The sequence below is a fragment of the Lingula anatina genome, chromosome 4 (genome assembly GCF_051362555.1).
Source record: "Lingula anatina isolate TDL-2025a chromosome 4, LinAna3.0, whole genome shotgun sequence".
Classification (NCBI taxonomy): domain Eukaryota; kingdom Metazoa; phylum Brachiopoda; class Lingulata; order Lingulida; family Lingulidae; genus Lingula; species Lingula anatina.
The window spans coordinates 18307037-18327000 of NC_141770.1; the positions used below are offsets into that span (position 1 = coordinate 18307037).

The window sequence follows — 19964 nt, forward strand, 5'->3', positions numbered from 1 at the left end:
TTACTCTACTCAAATTGCCCGGCCGTTATGCACCTAAGGAAGACAATTCTTATGCGTCGATCTCAAGTCTCAGAAATATTGTAAATCATTTCCTGTAAAAAGGCACATGTTTCAGTCTAATATTTCAGGCTACGCTATATAGCGTGCGTGATCCAAATTCATCTAAGCAAACTTCACTGGATGGTGTCTTCCCATCAATCTGACACCACGCTAACTGTCGAGAGCCTGAGTAACGTAATAGCATGTTCGAGGTAATACATGGAAATGCACAATCGATTTATTACTTCTTGCTTTTAAGCAATAGTGATACCATTCTACGGGTTGGAATTAGAAACAGCGGGAGCGACCCGACCAAGGCCAATTTCAATGTCATCAGAGCTTTGTCTTGTCTTTGTCCGATGTCATTCATAAGCCAACTAATATGCGCTTTACAAGTAATTTTAAGTGCCCATTATTTGTTTTGTTTGTCCATACACAGGCCTAACCAACTACCAGACTCGGCACCTAAGGATTCTGAATTAACCGGTAAATCGGACCACACTACCCGTTTTCAAGGTGTGTGTCAGATCGCATATCGGAGTATCATACCCTAGAACAAATTTTGTAGGACGACTGCGGGCTCATCCACGCTCGGCTGAACAACCTTAAACTGTACTCTTACTTTAGACCACAGTGGAAGTAAAGAACAGAAGACTCAGATGTGGTGTAACTCGCGTAACCACACTTCTCGCAAGAATGCGTTAATAACCCGCTAATGGACCCGTGGTCTAAATAAGATAGACCCCTCGTCAGACGAGGGGTCTATCTATTACTTAGAGTACTCTATTTCATTGTCTCTATGGGGGTATATGGGGACTTTACGACATTCGGTTTGAATGTTTTAACCACTTTTGATAGGGCTTTTTTGCATTGTATTAGATTGATGTGGCAGTCTAAGGTTCATCTAGGTGGCTTTCAAATTTATGCCCTCGGTTTTAAAATCATATAGTGATTAAATACGACAGTCGTTTACTATATAATCAAGGTGACAGCCGAGCGTGGGCTTATCCTGTCGGTGTTCTGACTGATACTCCGAAATGCGATCTGACACACACCTTGAAAACGGGTAGTGTGGTCCGATATACCGGTTAATTCTGGATCCTTAGGTGCCGAGTCTGGTAGTTGGTTAGGCCTGATACATGTTACACCAATCCCTTCCCCCTTATCATTATTTAACAAAATGTTCCTTACTTTGGTATAGATACAAAGATCGTTATTTATGCAGTAGCAAAACGTTTGTAAAGCTTACGTCAACCCGAAGAAAGGCCTTCAGACTCAGTACATGTTCTTAATAGATAATAAAACTACCTACCGTGTTCCCTCTAGTCGCCTTTCATAAAAGCCCTACATAAGAAAAAGCTTTTTGTTCGTGAACCTATTTAATAATGCTACCGCTTTGCAGTAGTTACATAACCGACTACCGGAATATAACGAGTGTAAGCACACTCTTTTATATATTATTTCTAATTTTATTCTCATCTTATTTTATCCTGCTTAACTTTTTATCTAACTAACTTATTTATCTAACTATCTAACTATCTTTTCATTTATATCTCCGTTTTTTATGTCATATACTGTTAAACAAGATTTAGAAAATGTCATAAATGAAAATTATCAAACACAAGCCGAAAAACTTTTATACCGTCAGCTTACGCTAAAGTTGGCCGTTGATAATTTTTATTTATGATCCAACTACCAAGCTAATAAACATTGAGAAAATAGTTGTAAATAGCAATTTCCCTTAGCAAAATGAAAAGTTTGCGGCAATGAGTTTGCAGGAGTTTGCACGAAAATTTATTGCTGCTAATTTGTTGCCTTATTGCAAAGTTGCAAAAGGGAATTGCAGTTTGCAATTTGCAACTGGCCTCTATATTTTGCTAAGGGTTGCCATTGTCAGATACACGTATATAACGCAGAATATGACAATTTCATCTGACTGAACCCGAAATTCATTTTATTACGTTTTTTATTAATGTTATTGCAAATCTTTTGTATATTGTTATTCACTGGATGAATATTCTAAATCCATAAATATTTTTTCAGGCAAAACGCCAAAAAGAAATAGTACTGACTTTACCAAAAGAAGTTCTGTTTTCAATCAAATAAAACGTACCTTAAGATTTCCGCAGAATATATTTTTGACATCTCTTTTCGATGCAAGCAATGTGATTATCAAACGGAAAGGAGCTCTCTTACGACGCGCTGGTTCTTTTATTGGCCGAAAGAGTGACGTAGAAGACTGTTGAAATAGCATAACGAACAAAACGACCCCACCACTACAGGACCGTCGTCACAAAAGCGTAAACTGTGTCGGAGAGACATTATGAACATCTAACCACGTGCTGAGTATTCATCATCGATGTCTGTCGTGTTCAATCTTCACGCCTTTCTTGTTGACATGCGATTGATGTGAGTGAGCTTTTAGTCATTTTAAAGTGATGTTGTAATATCCCTGCTGACGAAAAAAAAAGTGTAAATACAATAGGCGGCGCAGAATAAGTGTTTGAGACACGTTACAACAGGACGTTTGAAAAAGTTCTTTTTGCATGCAAGTATAGGTATAGTAGGTAAGCACCAGAAAATTATTAAAACAATTCAGGAAAATATTCATTTCAGTGATGTTTTGTCTTATCCACCAAGTGCCGTCACCTTTTGTAAGATGGTCACACAAAAAACAAAACAAACAAAAAAAACAAGAGACCAAAATACCAAAGAGGCAGTGTTGCACATGGTGAACCATGTGAAGCAAATTACGGAGACAAGGAATAAGAAGGAATGGAAAAATACTGAACACATTGCTGGGCACGCAGTAGCGCAAACAGGAGACCACAGTGGGCTACGCTCCAACTTACCTCGGGAGGTTTTCCTTTTCCCTATACTCCCTCCACACACACGTGTAACAACTGAAACAAGACTAAGCCGTTTTTTTTTCTTTCCTTTTTTTGCCATTACTGTGCCGTAAATACAAGCATTAAATTAAGCACTATTAAACATTTGTGTCGCTTCGCTCGACAAAATTCCATCATTGTCCCCCCTCCCAACCCCTTGGCAAAATTCAAAATCAACCAGTGCATGCACATGATACCGAGGGAAGCAAAGCGTGGATTAAAACATACTGATAACATCCTGCCCAGCACGCTTTTTCTGTGTCATACCTCACGTGCGTTACTAATGGACAGACGCATAAAGTGCGAGAGCGTAAAGCTAATTTCAAACGACCAATCTTATTATTTAATCTCCGTATCGATACGATCCATGCCCAAGGCTGACCAATACCGTACAATCTGATACGGCGAACATGACTGACCCTTGGCGTATTTCTAGATTAAACCCTATTATACGTAGACTTCTCGAAAAGGCTGACCAATACCGCACAATCTGATACGGCGAACATGACTGACGCTTGGCGTATTTCTAGATTAAACCCCGATAAAAAAGGGAGGTCAGACGCCCCCCCCCCCCACCCACCCAGACTAATTCTCAGTCGCCTAGCCTGTTTTCAGTGTTAACAGTCATAACATTGCTTGACCCCCCCCGTTTCGTGATAATTTACTCTTAGTTGTTGAAGAGTTTTGTCCAGTCAGCATTTTCTAGTTATAATTCTTAACGCATATTAGTAATGTATTGATTTCATATCTTAAGCTTGATCTTTGTATTTTCGTATTTGCCTGCTTGCAGACTGACCAGGTAAGCATATTTGGATCGTCATTTATATCTAGGAAATTTGCCATATATTTATGCTTCCGTGCATACATGGTTGAAAACCGAGGTCAATTTATGAAAAATCACTATATTTCAATGGAAAAGTACATGTAATACATAATGTACTTATTTTATTTACACATGTATTTATACTTTTCAGTTTTATGATCATTTTCTACCGCTATTTGTATCAAGACAAATCTTCGGCCATTAAGTTTATTTATTACGACAAGCTAGTGTCCGTATGTTTATACACATGCTGTCGCATCGCATCTCACGTTTGTGCTTGTTCACATGGCCGCTCACAAAAGATGTCAAGATAAATGAAAAGACAGAGTGATAGCTGACGAGCGTAAATTGAAAAAAAGAGAAGAAGCGGGTGTGTGATACGAGAAGCGACAAAGTGTAAAGCTGGACTTGCAAATTAGACTGTCCAGGCGTAATAAATACTCTCCAGGGTGGACGATGTGCTTTCATACCTCACTGACCGGTGTGTACTCACCAGAGATGAATAGAAAGAAACGTAGAGGCAGGTCTACTATATTTTCTATGAACATCTTTATGAGATGCTTTGATACATTGTACATACAAAGTGTGTTAAGATAAATGAATATCATTAAGAAAAAAATGGATAATGTTGAATTACTTATACACGGAAGAAGATGGATTGGAAAACAAATTAATGTACAATACAAATTGAACTAGTTGTAAGGAAAATGAGTAAGCACACGGATATAGTGTGAAATGCTCGGTAGACTCCCCACAAAAGATATAAAAGAGAAGGAGTGTGGAAAAAACGAGGGAGAATACTTGTACACTTAAGTAAGCGATGAACGGAGTAAGAGGGGACAAAAGAGCGGGAGAGACCATAGGACCCAAACTCACTTCTCATTCGGTTTTTGGGACACTCTCTTGAATGTAACTCACTCCTCTTTAATGTCAACAGATAAATGTTGTGAATGAGTCACTTGGTCCTTTCATTTAATGTTTGTTTAGGTTACGTGTTTACACCTTCCCGAACTTGTGTCCTCCAAACACTTAAAAAGCTGACATAGTAGGTTCGTAACTTTGATGACGGCATAATTTCAATGTGTTTAGTGCAGGTCATTTGGTAGCTCTTACCTGTGTGTGCATGCGTGCGTGTAAGTGTGTGGAATTAGTCATGGGTACTTGCAGAAAAAATAAACCGTAATTAATCCATTTACTTGTTTTTTATTTAACGTTGTTTTTGGTAGCACAATCATTCTAAAGGGAAAAAAACATGATAACTAAAACACCCGCATACAGGATGGTGCAACGATCACACATATAACAACCCGCCAATCATCTTCGAACATTTTAAGAGAAATTCTTAATTATCTTTGGGGTCAGTCTCGGACGGTGCTGTACCATCTTAAAATATAAATGTGACCATCGAGAGAACACATAGCGCCGATAACACACGGCGTAGGGCCGCATTATTATTAGAGGCCAGAATATGTTTTATTATTTTATCAATAACGAGTGATAGTATTACTTTATTAATAAACATAGTGTACAGTCATAGGCCTCGAAACAAGTAGAAAATATCAGTTGTTTATGTAAGGCAATTATACTCGTAACTTATTCGCCCTGTCACCGTCGAGCGCCTTAAATAGAGTTAAACATAAACAGTTTATGATTCGCATTTTTGTTCAAATTTGTTTTCATTCTGTCAGTTTTCCCCCAGAGAACGAAATCGTTTTTCGTTTTGTCACAGCAGATATGGATCTATGAGCTCTACGTAATATATTGTTGACTCAAGCAAAGTGATTGTTTTGGTGCGGCGGTCATGTGCCAGACTGGTTACAAAGGACCTTATTAGACCCGCTCTTATCCTTGGAAGGCATGTCCGATTATTTTTGTGATGGAAGCAAGAACCGTGACCAGATTGTTTAAAATGCTGAGACAACGTAGCATTTTTGGATATGGAGCCAGTACCTAGTGACACTATCAGGCATTTTGTTTCAAACATGGCCGAAAAAATGTATCTATGTCTTAATGGCTTAATGTGATTTCAATAGTTCATACGGTCATGGTTTGCAAGTGTATTGATTTGCTGTCGCCAATAATGGATACATTTACAAGCGTCAAGAACGAAAAAACATCAGTCAATTAATAAGTTAATTAATAAGATGGATGAATGAAATGATGATTGAATTTTAGGAAACATGAAAAGATGTACGCTAAAATACCCCCCCCCCCCCCAATGCCGTTGCAGAAGGAAGTCGCCATAACTTACAGATACAGCACAGCGCCTAGGAAAGCAAGTGGACACAGGTGTCCCCGTCATAACGTCTCTGTTAGACTCTCTCTTTCCAAAAAAGTGCATTAGTCTGGTAGATATACATGGATTGTTGAATTTATAATTCCACTGACAGTTTGTTATCTAATTACTTTCATACCGTCATAGACTATTTCGTGCCTGGACTTCGGTCTCTTATATCTAGTGTGTAGATTCGACCGTTACATGGGCGCTAAAATTGGAAAGACTTCATGTATGTATACTGAATTTTAAAACACACGGTGCGTTCATCTACAGACTTGACATTTAATATGGAATATTTCAGTTTCAACGGTATGCTTAGGTAAAAATGCGTTCTTTTTTCATAAAACTCAGATCTCATATAAGACATCTGACTGGAGAAGTGTGAAGTCAGGTGTGTCGCTAACAATTAACTGACTACCAAGTCTGTTGCACTGCTGCATTGTGTAATATGCAGTGATTTAATTGGGTAGTGCTCCTTTGGCCTGGTCTAAGCAGGGCTTTGGCGAAGCATGGTTCCGTTAAAAAAGTATCCATATGTCAGCAACTACTACATAGAAGAATTTGAAATTTTGCATGCAAGCGGTCGGTTTTGCAGTGCGTAAAATGGGTTCAACAATGTTTTACAAAGTTGTTAATCTGTGCCAGAATGGCGCGAAAAAGACAGACATTGCAAGACAGATTATTGTGGCAAACGGAATGGTCTACACAGTTCTATGGAGTTATGCCCAGACTGATGTATCTACACAGAGACCACGCCCAATGTATTGACATTTTACCACCAGGGCACAGGACTCACTGTCCTTCAGGATATGCTGCTGCAACTAAACAAAAGCCACCCAGTCCGTTCAGAATGAGGGGCAAATTGTGACCAAAACGCGTTTTTCAAGGCTCTTAGCGAATACCAAACTGGTTTTAGCAGGTTAGAATACCAAACGACCTCTGAGAAAGCCACTGTAAACAGCAAAACAACGTCGTCAGTTTCTCTTATGAATTGAGGACCATGACCGTTTCTGGGTAGAACACTGAAACCGCGTGGCTTTCTTTATTGAGGTCAGATTTCACCTGTAACGCTTAACTGGTCAAAACAGAGTTTACAGACATCCTGAAGAGGCCTACGACAAGGCGTGTGTCGCTTCTAAAGTGACTAGGGTCATTGGCATCGTCAGTATTTGGAGTGGATACCACATTGGTGCCAAAACACCAATGGTAGTCATTGATGAAAACCTAAACCAGATGAAATAAAGGAATAATCTAGGAACCATTTGACTATCATTTGATAGGGGGCACCTTAGGAACAATTTTAGGTTGCACGATGAGACTTCCCGTTCACACAGAGCACTTTTAATAGCAGATAACTTACAGAACCAAGGGATTGAGCAGATACATTGGTCATCAAAATCGCCATATTTGAACCACATAGACAATACGTGGGTAGGTTATTACTCGCCGAATCAACGGCCTGCATGTCCTACAACAATTCTGAACCAAATTGGACAAGTTTTGACCGTTGCTTGGATTTTTTTCCAGATTAAACTCTTAAAACCTATCCTAAGGAATGCCTTGCCGCTTGAAAGCTCTGGTAGCAGCCAGATGAGGTCAGGTGTAACAGCGACCGTTGCTGTGGCAAGACACTGACATGAGGGTCCTTTGTGGGCGTGTAACTCTTTTAAAGACGATAATTTGGAAAATAGGGAGATCCAAAATACCGCTTTCAATGGTTGTCGTACGACTTAAAATAGGCAATGCATTTTTGTTTGCTTCACTGGCGAATTCAATTAATGAACTGATGTCACAATGACATCAAAGAGATACATAAAAGTTATTAAAACATGATTTTAATCTCAATTTCCATTCATCAGTCAGCAAAATAGGAAAAAACTGATGAAAAATAATTTGGAAAAAAATATTCCACATTAAATGTCAAGTCTGTATGTACCTAGAGCCCATAAAACGATTTGTTTCGCCTAGAATACAGACAAAAGACAGGTTATTTATTTTTTCATGACAAATACCAGCATACACGACATGTAACATCCTTGATATAATTCTCCCAAGGGTGTTCCTTAGATTTATTCGGGGGAACATGTTACGGAATATTAAAAAAATGCATGAAAAACGGGTGTACCTATGTAAGTCGGCTTGCGTGCAAATAGGCTATTGTGCAGGTTCTGGATTTTTTTTAAACAAATGGTGGATATTAAGGGTGAAACTTAAGTTCATACATGCTTCCCAGTAATTAATTAAAATTAAAATTGTGTTCTCTATAAAAAAATGAATTAACGATAACTTTCATTTTGTTGATACATCAATACAAACTTATGTTACTGTACGTTTTTCAATTTAAATTCAACGTTGAAATCTCATTTACAGAGCAAATGTTGAGTAAGCACCAAGCAAATATTGAGCAATCATGTGATAATGACGTCAGATTTCACGAAACAGACGTGTGGTGCTAGTATATATCTTAAGTATTGCGCAAGCGCTGTCATGCCTTGTCTGGCGCATTATGCTCATGGCTACAGGTATGAATGACATACAACTCTGAGTGCGATCAATGTTCAAGGCCAGACAGATCAAATCACTCACCTGGAAATGTACACACTACTCTTTTGTTCAGAAATACACACGTCATGAAAATGATGCCAGTTTACGATGTTGAAATAGAAGGCAAAGCAGTTAACTGTAATTAATTCTCTTTTAAATCTTATTCCATTTTAACACACATTTAATGTATTGCAAAGAGAGTACAATAAACCCTTACTACAGTATTATTATTATTATTAGTAGTAGTAGTAGTAGTAGTAGTAGTAGTAGTAGTAGTAATAGTAGTAGAAATAGCAGTAACAGTGGCAGTAGGGGTAGTATTAGTACAAAATGCAAGAGAATTGCACATTGTATTTTTGGGTTCAAATATCAACTAAGAAGCAATGTCATTGTATCTAAATCTATTCAACATCGAATCAACATCGATCACAACTCTGAATAGTCATCGTGAAAATAAAACGTTTCTTTTGCTGTTGTTGTTGTTGTTGCTGTTGTTGTTTATCTACACCCCAACCAAATTTCATAGCAAAAAAGAGATTGCTTAGCAGCCTGAGGTGGGTGGGGTAGCAAGCACCATCACGCCCTATTTTAATGTACTAGATCCACTCATTGACACTGTGCATATCGACTTATGCTCAAACCACTAATAAGAACAAGTATATATATCAAGGCACTTTTTTCATTGATACTAAAAGATGGGCCAACCTACTCATAATGACACTGAGATTTTTTTTCTAAAGGGTCAAGTGACCTTCCACCGACAGGTCCCAATTTAAAACATGTATTACAGAAAAGCTTTTATATAATCCAAAGGTCTTTTTGTCTGCACGCAAAATCCGCATAGCATTCCTGAGAACTGTCCCCATATTATATACTGGAACAGGCTGTTGCGACATCCCCTTTTTCCCAATTATTATAAAGTACTTGTTGCAGTTTCAAGGTTAAATCTTGGTTTTAAAAAAATTCACGCTGGTACGGGCAGTTGGAGAGGTCTCTGAGACACGGCGAATCTCGTGAGAATTCCATGTGAAATAAAAGACAGATACTAACAGGCTGCGTATATGTATGATGTATAAGGACAAATCAGGTAAGATATAATGACAGCTAAATTCAGGGTTAATGGCAAAGCGGTCACGTGTCCGCCCCTCAACTTCTGCAATATACCCTTCTCCCCCTCCCCCTGCCAAAAAATCATTAACATTTTTCCATCATTCAGGCCTACCCAACTACCAGACTCGGCACCTAAGGATCCTGAATTAACTTTACGACATTCGGTTTGAATGCTTTAACCACTTTTGATAGGGCTTTTTTGCATTGTATTAGATTAATGTGGCAGTCTAAGGTTCATCTAGGTGGCTTTCAAATTTATGCGCCCGGTTTTAAAATCATATAGCGATTTTACGACAATCGTTTACTATCCAATCAAGGTGACAGCCGAGCATGCCAGGGCTCATCCTGTCGGTGTTATGGCTGATACTCCGAAATGCGATCTGACACACACCTTGAAAACGGGTAGTGTGGTCCGATATACCGGTTAATTCAGGATCCTTAGGTGCCGAGTCTGGTAGTTGGGTAGGCCTGATCATTGAATACTACATATTGCAGTCAAATTGTGCCCGTCTGCTTTTCACCACTCCTACTGGTACATAATCCCTACATGTACCTCTCTGACCTCCCCCCCCCCCCCCCCCTCCACCGCCTTAGCAAAACCGTTGACCCACCAGCTGAATTGGGATGCGCATTGCAGCTGAATTCAAATGTTGTCAGGAAAGACAAAATATATTCTAAGCACTTTATTACAGAGTTAAGAAACAATGTGAACAAACCGTCATGAGAACAATCTCTACACCCACCTTTATTTTCAGGGAAAAGGTTCTTATAGCTCTACTTCCATGAACGAAGAACGTAGAACTAGTTTGTAGCAAATTAAGTAAAACACACCATCTGCCAACAAATTCAAGCAAGCTTTTCTTTTTTAAGGCGGGAGGGGGGCAGCTATTTTAACTATTTTCTATATCAAACCCTTATTTCTTATTGCTAAGAGCATATCTCTAACTTAATAGTTTTAATGAATTTGTCCAGATATAAACTCTGACAATAATATAACATACGGACAATCCGTCGCTATTTTTCATCATGATATGTTACAAGATATTTCACAGACACAAGCTATGTGTTTGATCTTGCATGTGACAATTACCTTGAAATCATATCACTTTATCTGCGCTACTACTGTCACGTGATGTTTGTGAATTCCCTTGGAATGGCAAAAATCTTATCGGTGTGTTTTATTGTTATGTATTTGAGATGTATTTCAGAAACCTCAACTTATTTAACAAAAGGACAAATAAAATATACATAACAAAATAAGGATATTTGCCTGAACGATACATAACCTTTCATATAAAAGGAATGAGGATTTTATAAATGTTTTTTTTAGTTAATGTTCCTTCGACCTGTAAAAAAAATACTGAAACTTTCACACCTAGAATGATCCTCAATCAGTACCGTGCTGTTCACGCATGCGTAAAACCGAGGTGCCACTCGCCTAATTTAGTGACGACTTCTAACCCTGATCCTGGCACAATTACCTCTGACGTGCACCTTGTTTGTAAACTATTTCGGAGGTGTGGGTATTGCAAGAATGTTATTGTTTGCATTGCTGAAAATGCGGAAGTTGTTTATTTTGAAAAAAAGGTGAACCGTTCGTGGCATGACGCAAATGCATGTTAGGCTTATAAAAGAAATAGAGAAATCGGAAAAAAGAACACATATCAAACACAATTTGATATTCTTATGAGAATTTGAGTCCTTTATGTACTTGAAAACCTCTCGAACACGGAGGAAGGTAGATGGTTTCAGAAAAAGAAACGGCTCAGCTAATTTGTAAGAGAAAGCCCGAGTGGTTGAATTTTCTATATATCTTATTGACTTCTGTCACTTGTAATTTCCATCTACACGCAAAGCAGTTACTTGACCCTAGGTTACACTTGCCAAGGGCACCTTACGATGGAACCGTATTCGTTTTTTTTTTTTTTTTTTGTGCGAGATTTTTTTCATCGTAAGTGGCTACGGCCATACGCCGAGTATGATTTCATTAATACGAGCGCCATGTCATTTTCCCCATTGCACCATACTGTCAGTTTGGGATTTTTTTTTTTTTTTTTTTTTTTTTTTTGTCGTTGAAAAGTGATTTTACGGAGCCCTGTCTACCTCATTGTAATTGCCGTAACCTTCCTGACTGATTGATGGTTTGTGTTTTTAGCACCCACTTTGCCCAAATAAGGAGACACGCTGTTTCAAATTCATACACATTAATGTGACTAGGTTTTAAACATATTAAATACTGTTATGCCTCCGAAAACCACCATAGAGGTAAGGGAAAGAGGACCAAAATGACAATAACAGGTTCACCCATAACATCGTACTACGATCACCACTAATCTACCGAGAAATGCCGGTTGGGAACTGTGCAGATATTGCTACGGCCTACTGGCTTACGATTTTCAAAAAAAAAAAGTCAAAAGCTTCAATTTGACAAACTGTAGATTCAGGGACTTTTGTAGGCCTGCCACGTATAAGAGACCAAAAATGACCAGGACGTTCAATGGAGTAAATGGAATTGTGTTTTGTACGTGTCACTTTTGATCAGTCAACCCCTCGGTAATCTTAGTTAGGTTGGTTTAACATGTACACAATAAAACGCATTTTTAAAAATCGACCACCATGTCTTAACATCCTGTGAACCACCTGTCAACGACCTGGGCAGTCACTAAGCCTTATTGAGCCTCCAACGGCCCTGAGAGACCCAAGGGATGTCTTCCTGTGTGAAAGTAGCAATGTACTTTTTCTGCGGGTAATTATAAAAAGTAATGTTGACATTGTTTTGGTCCTGACTTACATGATTGAAGAAGCACCAGTTTACACAAATATTTCTTCATCACGAATAGCTTTTGGCAAGGGTGCGTTACTTCTTGTCACAACACGATCTTTCAAGGTCTTAGGCTACATGTACAAGATATGTGATTAATGATCCAGGTCATCAAATAAATGCGCTCAATAGGGCATGGTTCTTATGAAGCTTGACGCTGTATAGTATAATATATATATATAGCTCAATACTGTGTAGTATAATGATAAATATATGATAAGTATAGGTATGTAGCAAAACTTTGCCACTGGTATACGAAAACCCACTAAAAAGTCGCTAGCACAACTGAAGTCTGCAAATTCATCAGTCACGCGTCAAACGCCACTTTAAGTTGTCAACTGACCTTACACGTGTATCGTGTTGTTGGGGAAAAGACATTTCTTTGTACGACAAGCAACTGGGTGTAATATAAAGGGACAGCAGACCATCGTTGCATAACTACAAATCAAAGGTGATGTCGCCTGGTTGTTATTCCGGTGAACGACCCGCTAATGTAAAAGCATTAAAACAAAGACGCACTTTGTTTGAACAAGGATTCAACATGTCGCAATAATATGTAATCCTAGGTTTGAATAAACTGGAATAATATAACCTTCAATTGTTACTTAATTGAAAAAATATCGAAAACGATAAACAAAAACTGATTCGCTTTTCATGAATTCAACCGATTCTTTTTTCACCCTCCAGTTTATGACAAAAATATCTTCAGGATGAAATGAGAAATGGTTACAATTATGATAACACCGTCTACGAGTGGCGATAAAAACAGAAAAGAAAAGCAAAGAATTTAAAAACAGTACTTACAGTGGCAAACGCATTGTGAAGTTCCTTTCTTTTGCTTGCTAATGTTTTTTCTTATCATTTATAACTTGGAAAACGGTAAAATAATGCTGCTCACTCCAGTCGCTAGAGACCAAAGTGGGTCTTGGACAAGGGTATCAGCTTTTTACGTTGGTTCAGCAGTTCGCATGGCAACACTACATGCGTGCGCAGGTGGATGGGTATTAATTGCAATCGCAAAACAATGTTAAAGTCAGGACACGATGAAACATTAACATTCTGCCCGCGCAACTTCTATTAGATATTGTTTAACGACACGAACATGTCAACAAGATTAAAGGGCCACACTGTTATTGTGACCTCTTTTATTGGATGTTTTAATGAGCGCTAATATAACAAAAAACTAGGTGTCAAACGGTCGGGCACTTGTCCAGTCTATTATATGAAAATATTTTATTGTAATAAATAATTCCCAGGTTAGGCTCAGACAATATCGCCTGAGCTACGCCGACGGCTGTTAAGTGACAAGAGTTATCTCATGTCAACATTGATAACAGATTTTCTAATTCACAAAGACGAATAAAACTACTGCCGATTTTTCATCAGCTTTCGGGGGTGCTGTTTTTTTTTTTTTTTTTTTTTTTTTTCGTGTTTTGTATTAAAGACATGTCCTCGTTAATTATTTGGGTGGAAATCTTGTCCTGTATTAACTTGCAATTATGTTGTCGCGTTCATGCATGGAAATATATGGATATTTACACTCTTCGTCAAAATGATGGAATATTCCAAAAGAGTATTGCATCTACGATTTAAAATTATAAAAATTTATTATAATTCCATGTTCTTCCTTCTAGTTACAGTATATTTGGGGATTTTTATTCCTATGGGTACCTTCCAGTGATCAACTTTAAATTTGTGGAATTTTCGATAATTTATAGAGATAATCAAATTTTATGTTTAAGAAAGCAGGTATTAGAGTAGAAAAGCGGAGGCACCCAAAGGCAGTACTGTACCATTAAGAATTTAATCACGTCCAAGTGTCATCCTAGTATTTTGAAATTTATTTACACCTGGTAAATAGCTACTATATAGACACTTCATGGGCAGGATGTGAACAAAAGTTGTTGGTGTCACCTGATTAAACCTAAGTGAGTCTTAGTCTATTATTCTTTGAATAATGATTACATTTTTGGAACCACCAATTAAAGTTTAACGAAACATTTGCGAATGTGTTAACATCAACTTTCGACATACCCCAGTAAACGCACAAAGTTCTCTTAAGAGAAATGTCTTTCCATTTTCGGTGGAAAGTTTTTGTTTATTCTTTCAAAAGTGGGTAAGTTAGTTTTGTGAAGAGAGTGTAATTGTTCATACATGTATTTCATCGCTCATTTTACCTGGTATCATTGGTTTTGTGATTACTTGTCAAGTAATACGTTGTACTACCCCCCCCCCCCCCCCCCTCTTCCCGCCTTGGAACTTTTTCAATGAGAAATTTTAACAATATATGTATGAGTGCAACCTTAGCGAGGGGCATGAAAATGTTGATCATTCAAAAGAAACTAAAGAAAAAACATGTCCTTCCCTCGCTTAGATTTCGTTCGACGTATTTTATTAAACAGATGATACTTGCGCTGAAACAGTCATAGGAAAGGTAAAATTTGGACATGTGTCTGACATATATCGTACCTCAAAATGTCTCTCAAATATATTTGGCTCTAGGTCACTACGCGGTCAACTATTTCCACAGGTTTTTGATGTTTTAACACAAACGGGTCTTGTCTCTCCGCTAACGCCAGACATTTGACGTCCTATCAATTACGCCACTTTCACAAAGAGGTCCATCCAAGCAAAGATTCTGAAACTCACTGTGATATAAAGGTCTTACCACTTATTGTTGCTGACCAATCGTGTCGGACCCTCTGGCCCTCAGGGATAGGTTGGGTGCATTTGCGTTTGTAATGGTCTGCACTTTTCATCTTTGCACGGGCACGTCGCATATTAATTTATTTTTCTTTTTGTTCAAGCCATAAAGTTTTTATCCTAAATGCATTTTTATACTTTCTTTCTTTCTTTCTTTCTTTCTTTCTTTCTTTCTTTCTTTCTTTCTGTCTGTCTGCCTGTCTTTCTTTCTTTCTTTCTTTCTTTCTTTCTTTTTTTTTTTCTTACTGTATTTATTTATTTGTTTCTGTGAATTTCATCTACTGGAGAACAGACAGGAGAAAGTTTTCAAAAAAGATCTTGATAAGAAGGATAACCCGGTGTGAGAAACGTGCCGGCCGCGATCACGGAGGCTCTCAGAGTGGTACTGTATCAGATCATCACCTCAAAACAAGACCACCAAAAATGTCCCCACTGTGCACCTGTTGCCTCAAAGAGACTGAAAAATTTCTCACCAAGTGCCAGTTTCTATAAATTGTGCGCCTTCAGCCACTCGTCCGATAAGAAAAGAGGAAATGTTAGTGAAAATTAACTGGAAGTTTGTAGTAGTAGGTTTATTTGACAAGACAAGAAGAAACGCCTAAACGTCACACGTCAAGTTCAGGCGTGCAGGGCCATAAAAAGAAGCCTGCTGGTGAAACGGCGTGCCAGCATCCGCATCAAGGACGACCAAGCACCATATTTGATTAAACTTCTCTCCAGAGATGACTTCTACAGGTATTTCGAAGGAGAACAAAACTGGAACAGATGTGGATTGTTTTTTTTTTTTTTTTTGTGTGTGTGTGTGTGTGTGTGTGTGTGTGTGTGTTTGTGTGTGTGCGTGCGTGTGTGCTTTTTGTTTGTTTGTTTCTTACATTTTTATGCTACAGGTAACAGTTCAAAATTAATTGGTGTTTGTCTAAAATGAATCGGTGGGTCGCAGCATCTAATTTATCAAATTGAAGCCAATACGCGTCTCCCACATCATGGTAGGCTTTATGCCAATCATATACTTAAACAGACTATATACGTAGTTGGATCTCCCAATTAACCTACTAACACCACTATTCTGATCAACTAAGGTTAAATATATGCAAGTAGCCTACCAGGTACATCTAAAGGTGTAGCCCCCCACACGAAGCCTGTGTTTTTTTATTTACATGTAGACGAAACACAGGCTAAACTTCATCGCTTGTAACATTATACTTAAAGGTAATAACGTTCAAAAACTACAACATATAGAACTTAATTTCACCTTTTCACATGTACCTGTTTTCTGTACGCATTTGCTCATTATTTGTCTTGATTACGGATTTAAAATCGACAGAAAATAAAATCTTAGAATCCATGTTCTGCAGCGTATACTATTTCCAGCTTGGAATCTTATACATGTAGCGTGGTGATCCATTACTCTAAACTAGAAAAGCACTCCGAAAGCGCAAACCTCTGCCAAGGCAGCAAAGTCTCCACCCAATGCCGTTTCACCCCCTAAATTTTCATTCTATAATGATTTAGTTTTTTATTTTTGATTATTGATTGATTATTGATTGATTATTGATCCTGATCACCACCAAAAACTTATCATCTTTTCCTTGGCCCACTTCTGACAGTTCCTGAAAATTCCATCAAAATCGGTCCATAACTTAGTTTTTTGATTTTAGATTATTGATTATTGATTGATTATGGATCCAGATCACCACCAAAAACTTATCACTTCTAAGTTAACCCATTTCTGACCTACCCTGAAAATTCCATTGAAATTCATCCATGACTTTTTGAGTTATTTTGATGACAAACAAACAAACAAACAAACAGGGGAAAAAACATAACCTCCTTGGCGGAGGTAAAAATGTCTATTTTGCCTGAAAATTCGCTATGCGTGTTATTTCGCACCAGCGTATCGGGAGCCTTTACTTTTAATTGGCAGTGCGCTAGGTAAATGATACTTCTAGGCTCTTGAATATACTTGTAGTATGAACACATAATTAATTTGCGTGCAAACAAATAAACATTTTGAATGTTTAGGACTAAACCAAAGTACAACATTTGATCTTGTGATGGGACACCACCACCCAAACACAAACGAGAATCTTGTTGCTGCTATAGAATATGGATTTTAAGTATCATTTTCCCTCATATATAAATATTGCTTTTTATTTGAATTTCTTACATATTGTCAAATAATCACAATGGTTTTATTAACCTGTTAGTCTGCTACTATTGTGTTTCACGTGTCATTGGAACATAACTATAATGTAAATATTTGAAAAATTTAACAACGCTGTTAATGGCGTATAGCGACATGACTTCCAAACAAACAGGCTCATGATACATGTACCAGTATGTGATCGTTGTAAAATGTGCCTTCATTCATTATTATTATCTCAAAATGCACACCCGTCAGTTACAATATAGACAAATAAAATACAAAAATAAAAATACAAAAATAGAAATAAAAATAAATAAGGAGACGTTTCTATGATAAAAAAATCTTCCTTCTACGATTGCGGAGTCAAGGCGAGGCAGTGAACCATGTGACCCCCCTCCTATTGTTTCGGAAGTATATCCCCCCTAGTCTCCTTTTGCACCCCCCCCCCCCCCCCGCCCTCCTCTCCCCCCCCCCCCCCCAAAAAAAAAATAATAAAATAAAATAAAAACGGAAACGAAAGAGAACAGCGGTTATTACCCTGGTCCACCATTTTCCTTATGCACCCCCTTCACAACACACACTTAGTAAAACCCTACGGTACCTCCGGCATTTCTTTAAAACGGTGAAAGGATTAAGCTTTCGAAACTGGATACAGGGTGACATCTTTTTCATTCAGCCGTGACACACGCGTGCATTTTAAATGGCATCTTCAGCACAATAGTGCTGATGCATCATGAGTTGTGCCATAAGCGGAATGTCCTTGCATTTGACAAGGGAGGCCACGGAAAATGGAAAAAACGTGGTTTCCATTGACTGATCTCGATAATGGACAAAATTAGAACAGCTAAATATAGATATATGGATAGATTGATAGGTGTCTGCATTGCGCATCTAAAATGTTTTAATGGACTGCCCAAATATCGAAGTCATACCGGTACGTACGCAAACGACTAATTTTTTTAATCGGGGAAAGTGACAATTGCACAATCCACATATGAAAGCAATTCTGTTGTTGTTCTGCTTATCTTTTTTTATTTAATTTCATCTGATCTATTCCATTTACTATCTTATTTATGTATGGTTGAAAAAAAAGAAACAAACATAAGGTGTTGCTACTTCAACGCAAGCAATATTCAACCTACTATAACTACATTACTATGCCGATCACAGGATTATAAGTATTTGAAGGATATATAAATCCTTTTACGGTTAGGTTCAAAGGGCATTCGATGCCAGTTGAGGTCACAGACAAATTACGCCTTTCAACTCTCCAAGGTAAAACAGTAAACTAAAGCTTGTAGTCCATTTAAGGTGAGACGTGACGTGGTCGCCAATACATATCCACGTGAGAGTACACCAAGATTAAAGATCAACGTGATGGTGCGCACTGTACAGAAAATTTAAGCCATTTTCGTGCGCAGCCATAGCTAAAAAACACGTTTTTCTCAATTTAAAACCACACTCACAGGCACATGTATGAAAAAATAATCATATGATTAATCCCTGTGTTAAGGAAGGTTTATACTATATTTGCACCTTTTTCTTATCTCTCACCTCTCCAGAATCATCCTTTATGGTATATTTTGTAGACCTAATAGTACATTTTTATTTATCATTAGTATAACTAATGACTAAAGAGCATTTGATTTAGATATATGAGATTGCCTTGTTGGCCAACTGAAAGATACTATTTCTTGCAGAGATGTTTGAAGCTCTGACATATCCGTCAGGCGTGTCCTGATCAACAGAAACGTCGTGTTTGACTACCGTTATTTGACATCTAAATAAAAAATAACTGTTTTTTAAGATATACATGTATCAGTTTGAACTTTTCAGCATACCGGCCATTCGTACCGCCATTTTAGTTACCTAGAATCTACTGGTCCGAATCAGGAGTCACTGGTCCGAATATCTGATCAATGTATTAATAATGGTTGGGGTGTGGTTTTTATTAGACCACCATTTTGGGTATTTTCGTAATGTGCTTTACTCTTACCCTTGAAGAATTGCACATAAGAATTGACCTTAGTAAGCACACTGTATTCTGATAGCTACATTTATTTTTCTCTGGAAACACATTCACCAATTCATTAAAGAAGACTTTTCTGGAACATACACATATTACCTTTATGCGGGCTCATGACTAGTTGTCTTAAACACGAAGAATCATTTTTCGGACCTTTCCCTTGTGGATGTGCCAATTTGACAGCAAAAATGTGCCCCTTGTTAACCTTTGCTGGAGGTACGTGCCTTCACGAGTTTGCACTTTAAGACTGCGTACCAGAACAAAAGAACCGACATCCTCTAGCTTCAAATGTACAGCGTTAAAAATGAGAGCATCCGCGACCTCCTGGTAAATGCCCTGGCTGACAGTATAATCCGGCCGTCTGCTTAACACGCCAAAGAAGAAATCTCGCACCATCAGTAAATCAGGCATGCCTCCAAGGACGTATCCCACAGCAATGGGGTTGTCGGGTCCATTCCTAGTAACGGTTCGTCCTCTGTTGTGTCAAAAAGTTTTCTCTAGCGTACACTTCGTCTTAGACCACGAATCAGGCCAGTGTGTGTGTGTGTGTGTGTGTGTGTGTGTGTGTTCTCCTTTGGGCTCTAAG

General features: G+C 38.1%; 1 protein-coding gene and 1 long non-coding RNA gene across 2 annotated transcripts in view; one reads left to right on the forward strand and one right to left on the reverse strand.

Moving 5' to 3' along the window:
- LOC106164285 (prestin-like) overlaps positions 1-2690 on the reverse strand; it is a 28362-nt gene extending 25672 nt beyond the window's left edge. Inside the window, exon 1 of the mRNA XM_087011344.1 lies at positions 2153-2690. Coding sequence (XP_086867470.1) covers positions 2153-2184 — 32 coding nt within the window. The 5' untranslated portion in view covers positions 2185-2690. The remainder of the gene's footprint in view (positions 1-2152) is intronic.
- A 919-nt stretch (positions 2691-3609) lies between these two features.
- Positions 3610-4941, forward strand: LOC147762526 (uncharacterized). Its single transcript, XR_015334097.1, has 2 exons — positions 3610-3726; positions 3902-4941. It is a non-coding gene; the product is annotated as an uncharacterized LOC147762526 (long non-coding RNA).
- Positions 4942-19964: the final 15023 nt, after the last annotated feature.